At 41.8% G+C, this 5763-nt stretch overlaps 1 protein-coding gene across 1 annotated transcript in view; it reads left to right on the plus strand.

Annotated features, from left to right (window-relative positions):
- The first annotated feature begins 864 nt into the window (after positions 1 to 864).
- LOC117938738 overlaps positions 865 to 5763 on the plus strand; it is a 7133-nt gene continuing 2234 nt past the window's right edge. The window contains exons 1-9 of the mRNA XM_034863590.1: positions 865 to 881; positions 1145 to 1209; positions 2121 to 2226; positions 2440 to 2547; positions 3094 to 3204; positions 3479 to 3586; positions 4670 to 4748; positions 4925 to 5153; positions 5290 to 5723. Of these exons, the coding sequence (XP_034719481.1) occupies positions 2138 to 2226; positions 2440 to 2547; positions 3094 to 3204; positions 3479 to 3586; positions 4670 to 4748; positions 4925 to 5153; positions 5290 to 5723 (1158 nt within the window). The 5' untranslated portion in view covers positions 865 to 881; positions 1145 to 1209; positions 2121 to 2137. The remainder of the gene's footprint in view (positions 882 to 1144; positions 1210 to 2120; positions 2227 to 2439; positions 2548 to 3093; positions 3205 to 3478; positions 3587 to 4669; positions 4749 to 4924; positions 5154 to 5289; positions 5724 to 5763) is intronic.

The raw sequence follows: 5763 nt of genomic DNA on the forward strand, positions 1-5763 counted from the left end.
CTGTGATCAGTGGACTGATGGCTGTAATGTTGGATTTTAAACTTCTTGACATTAATAGAATAATTCTACAACGTATGAATTTCTGGCGTCGATGTGCATTTGATCCGATGACGCCGTGACGTCTTCATAACTTCAGAGTCAGAGAGACGTCAGAACCAGTCCAACCTGGTCCCAGAGCCAGTCAGTGTGAGAGAAGTCCCCCATCAGGAATCTTTTAGTTTGCTTATAATCTGCATTTATTTTAGAGATGGACATATATTTTTAATTATTAAAATAAAAAAATGTCAAGTATTTTATTCATTAGCATGATAGTTGACGTGAGCTTTTACTTTGAAAAGTAAGAGATATGGCCTATTGTTTGAAGCACTTTATTCCAGATGCAAGCTTTTCTTTTGAAATTTAGATCTCGAGGATGGCACCAGGCGGGACGGCATTAAATGGGACGCTCCAGTTTGCAGCCATACATTCTTGGATCCAGTAAGTGTGAGGGAAGTCCCCCATCAGATGATGGAGTTCTACTATCTGTCCACTAGATGGAGCTAACTGACCATCTAATGAGCTAAAGATCTGCAGCTTGTACAGCAGCAGGTATCTCTCCAAGTGGCCTCCGTGTGACATATACATCGACGTATACGTTGTACATTTAGCTTTTAATACTTACTACCTTGATACTTCCTCCACAACAGCCCCTGTTCCTCATGTGGCCCCTTGGGGAAATTATTTGCCCCCCCTTTCCCTAGGACAACGTATGTAGGAGACTGTCTGAACTAATTCACATACATCTGCTCATATGGGCTACTTAGGTGTGTAGAAGTCTTTCTCTGGTCCTTGACTCCGTCCTGTGTTGTGACCCAGATGTTTCCTCCAGGTTAAACTGTTGGTAAGTAAAACTTTTCAGCTGATTTCTGATCTGTTAGTTTCATCAAACTGTAAAATGGGTTAAAGAGTTAAGTTTGGACAGAGTTAGGGTTAGGGGTAAATGTAAAGTAAAATCACACGGGACAGTAAAATGTCCTCTGTGTGATTTAATATTTGATATGAGATTATTGTGTGACTGTGGAACTGAATCCAGATTCTCTCCCCCCCCCCCACTTTCCCCCACTTCCTCTTTCTCTCACTCGTCAACTTTGTGCTCTTTGTTATTCAGCATTTTTTTACTTTGACTTTGTCTTGTTGTTACGCAGATGTTTCCCCCCCGTTAAACATCTGGTAAGTTCCACTTTTCAGCTGATTTTTGATCTTTCATTAAACTGTAAACATGTGTTTTGTTGGAGAAGAGTGTAGCTTGGTTAGGGTTAACTGTAACAGTGATTAATCCTAACAGCTGTGTTCAGGATCACCAGCTGCTCTAACAACAGGAGCTAACCAATGCTAACCATGCTGACCATAATGGAGCTAGATAGTATGAAACATTAGGGAAATGGTCAGTTCTGGGTACACATTTTGGACGGTATACCCACGATTGTTTGTGTTATGTAACTTAAATGCTGAAAACCATGTGTTTATGAATTGTGGAGTCAGATTTGACAGGCCTTAGTTCTTCTTCCATTTACTTTGCCTCAGGGTCTTTGACAGGCCTTAGGGTCTTTGACGGAACTTGGGGTCTTTGACAGGCCTTGGGGTCTTTGACAGGCCTTAGGGTCTTTGACAGGCCTTAGGGTCTTTGACAGGTCTTAGGGTCTTTGACAGGCCTTAGGGTCTTTGACGGGCCGTATCAGATACAGTCATTAGTTCTTCTTCCATGTCCTCTAAGTCCTAGACATTATGTAACAGCTTCTTGTTTTACAGAATCAGCTACATTCATTATCTGTTCCACTTCCCCTCAGCCCTAGATATTAGGCTACATAACAGCATACATCACACTGCTGCTCACAGCAGAGTTGTTGTTGCTGATCTTTAGCTCATTAGATGGTCAGTTAGCTCCATCTAGTGGACAGATAGTAGAACTCCATCATCTGATGGGGGAGCTTAAATCATCAGTGAAAAATGAAGGATGTGTCAGAACTTGTCCAATAACTTAGATCCATGATGCATTATATTTAAACCACAGCCATCTTCCAACTACTGAGACCGACTTGGTTTGTGTGTGTTGTCATAGTAACAGAGGTGATGTCTCCCAGCAGGTGTGGACTCTGCTATGAGTCAGTGTGAGGACAGAGAGGAGGGACCCCCTCCCTCTAAAACCACTCTGTGGGGGGACCATGACAGCCAGACCAAAGCTCAGAGGTGAGATGATGATGGACTCTTCTCCATGTTAGAGCTCAGCACTCACATCACTCCTCCATCAGGATTCACTCTCAATATCTAGTTCATAAGAACTTCTTACTGGAATACGCAACAAAGAGACAACCACTGCTTATCTACTGAGATGAGACGCCATCTTTCATCACATTACATATTGGTGAATAGTAACTCATCCACGGTCTTTGTTTGTATCAGGATGCAGCAGCAGAAACCTGGACCTGGACCCAGCTGTGTGTCCATGAAGAGTGACTGGTCTATGGATCGTCCTATTAACTTTAAAGATGGACGAGCTGCTGATGGAAGGTAAGAATTTAAAAGTGAACTTTGTTATTACCTGACTCTCTCAGAGCTTCATAGTCGGGTTTGGCGATGCCACATAATGTGGTTTTGATCTGATGCCCAGTGAGACCAGGACCAGGACCACCAGCCAGCTCTGAACTGCCAAACACCTTTCTTACCACGGCTAAAAGTCTGTTTTCAGGAACATGAGTTGATTCATTGCAATTTGTTTTATTTTTGATCATAATTAATCTTTGGGCTTTGGGAGGATATCAAGTCCAAGTGAAATCACAAGTCCTTGTTGTTGAGGTTTTGATTTAGTGAACTTGAGTCTAAAGTCATCAGACTCATGTTGAGTCAAAGTGACGTGAGCTTCTGCTTCAGAGTGCAGCACTAAGAGAAGTTACATGTTCACAACGTGGTCTACTCTGAGACGGATCCATTTATAATATTCATCCTGACGCTCAACTCTCAAAATAACACTTACAGATCATTATTGTTATAATAATAAAACAGGGCAAATTAATTACTGCATCTGATTAAAAGTATTAGTCCCTTTGTTTGCATTAGTCTGCAGGAAAGACCTGAACCAGGACCTGGACCCAGCTGTGTGTCCATGAAGAGTGACTGGTCTATGGGTCGTTATGTTGAGTTTAAAGATGGACGAGCTGCTGATGGAAGGTAAGAATTTGAAAATGAACTTTGTTATTTTCTGCCTCTCCTGAGAAGAAGAATCCAGACTTGGTCCAGAGGTCCGTAGTCTGTTGGAGGACTCAACGATATAATGTGTCAGCAGTGACATCACAGTGTCCAACTCCTATATGAATTAATTAATAAAATTCTAAACTTCTTACTTTATTAGTCAACATGAGTCAACGACTGAGATGAGACGGCATCTTTCATCACATTACATTTTGGTGAATAGTAACTCATCCACGGTCTTTGTTTGTATCAGGATGCAGCAGCAGAAACCTGGACCTGGACCCAGCTGTGTGTCCATGAAGAGTGACTGGTCTATGGATCGTCCTATTAACTTTAAAGATGGACGAGCTGTTGGAGGAAGGTAAGAATTTAAAAGTGAACTTTGTTATTACCTGACTCTCTCAGAGCTTCATAGTTGGGGTTTGGCGATGCCACATAATGTGGTTTTGATCTGATGCCCAGTGATAATAACTCTACAAAAGGAGACAAAAACAAGCCAACGCTACGTTATACAGTCCTGCACACTGGACTCTTCCACTGTATCTGTGCTGGTTCCTCCTGCTCCATACTCCTCCTGCCTGTCCTCCTCCTCTTCATCATTTTCCTCCACATCACTACCATGACTGGACTTAACTAAGTGGTTGTTTTTTAGGGAGACAACGGATGAAACGGTTTTTTAGGGAGTTAACGGATGAAAAGTAGCCTTTTGGCTAATTCTGGTGCATTAACAGCAATGTTAATTAATGTACACTGTCCCTGTCAAATAAATTAATAAAATAAAATAAAAATAAATAACAATAGTAATACATTTAAATAGGTTTCATACTGTATTTACATGCAAAATAAAAAGACTTGTAAACTTGTTATAGACTAGAATTATCGGCATATAATAATGAGTATAGGACATCAGTGTTACAATAAAATAATAAATTCATATTCTTTCACAAACCGGAAATTGAAATATGATGGCCGATTTTGCCTGGGATGGACCGGCCGTGCAGGAAATCTCCCAAACCTCCAATGGCCAGTCCGCCCTTGGTGGCCTACTTGAATCATGGGGGGACTACAGACTGGAGCATTGAGAGGTTGAAAATGTCTATGAAGACATCTTCCAGTTGATCTGCTGACACCTTAAGAGCTTGGCCATCAGGTCCAGGTTACCTGAGACCTGCAGGTTTCCTCTTGTAGTCTGTGATGGTTCTTAGTCCAGACCACATGTTCTTGGTGTTGGAGCTCTGGTAGTTAGAGTCCACGGTATTCCTGTATTGTTTCTTGGCACTTAGTCTCAAATTGTCAGACCACAACGCTGATAACGAACCCAAACGATACCCAATCCTAGTCCTGAACCACATAACACTCCTCAATAGACACAGTTGCCATTGTGTCATCATCAGGACTGTGCTAAGATCATTAAATGTTCTTAAACTTGATGTTTCCTCTACAGAGTTCACCAGGAGAGCTATGAGGGCCTCGGTGGTCAGTCTGACCTGCAGCAGCAAACAGACCTGGACTCCATATTTATGGTGTGTACATATTAAAAGAACATTTTCATTATTATCTACAGATTAAATGATGAACTACCATTCAGATCCCAATAGTCTCCATGCTGCTCTTTTCAAACCAGCAGGCCTTCAGACTGAGAGATGAATCACATGTTGAGTTCTTTAAACTAAATGTTGACTTTATCATTCTGGTCCAGCTGCTGGAGGAGAACATCGTCACTTTTGTAAAGAACGAGCTGAAGAAGTTTCAGAAGGTTCTATGTCCAGATTACCCAGAATGCTTAGAGAGTCAGAGGGAGGATAAGGAGGTTTTGGAGGGTGAGGATAAAGAGCAGAGGAGGAGGAGCAGAGAAGCATTTCTGAAGATCACACTGCACTTCCTGAGGAGAATGAAGCAGGAGGAGCTGGCTGACCGTCTGCAGAGCAGTAAGAGGATTTTAACACATTTAAAAATGGGACATTTACTAATGTATGAAAAAATGCATTAAAATATATACTTATTATTTGAATGTTGAAATATGTTCTTTGACTTATTGATTTTTCTTGTTGTGTGTTCATTCAGGAAGTCTTTCTGAAATTTGTCAGCGTAAACTCAAGTCCAACCTGGAGAAGAAGTTCCAGTGTGTGTTTGAGGGGATTGCTAAAGCAGGAAACCCAACCGTTCTGCATCAGATGTTCACAGAGATCTTCATCATGGAGGGAGGGGCAGCAGGGGTCAATGAAGAACATGAGGTCAGACAGATTGAAACAGCATCCAGGAAACCAGACAGACCAGAAACAATAATCAGATGTGAAGACATCTTTAAAACCCCACCTGGAAGAGATGAACCAATCAGAACCGTGATGACAACGGGAGTGGCTGGCATCGGGAAAACAGTCTTAACACAGAAGTTCACTTTGGACTGGGCTGAAGGCAAAGCCAACCAGGACATCCAGTTCATATTCCCATTCACCTTCCGAGAGCTGAATGTGCTGAAAGAGAGAAAGTTCAGCTTGGTAGAACTTGTTGATCACTTCTTTAGTGAAACCAAAGAAG

This window comes from Etheostoma cragini, chromosome 3 (genome assembly GCF_013103735.1).
Source record: "Etheostoma cragini isolate CJK2018 chromosome 3, CSU_Ecrag_1.0, whole genome shotgun sequence".
Taxonomy (NCBI): Eukaryota; Metazoa; Chordata; class Actinopteri; order Perciformes; family Percidae; genus Etheostoma; species Etheostoma cragini.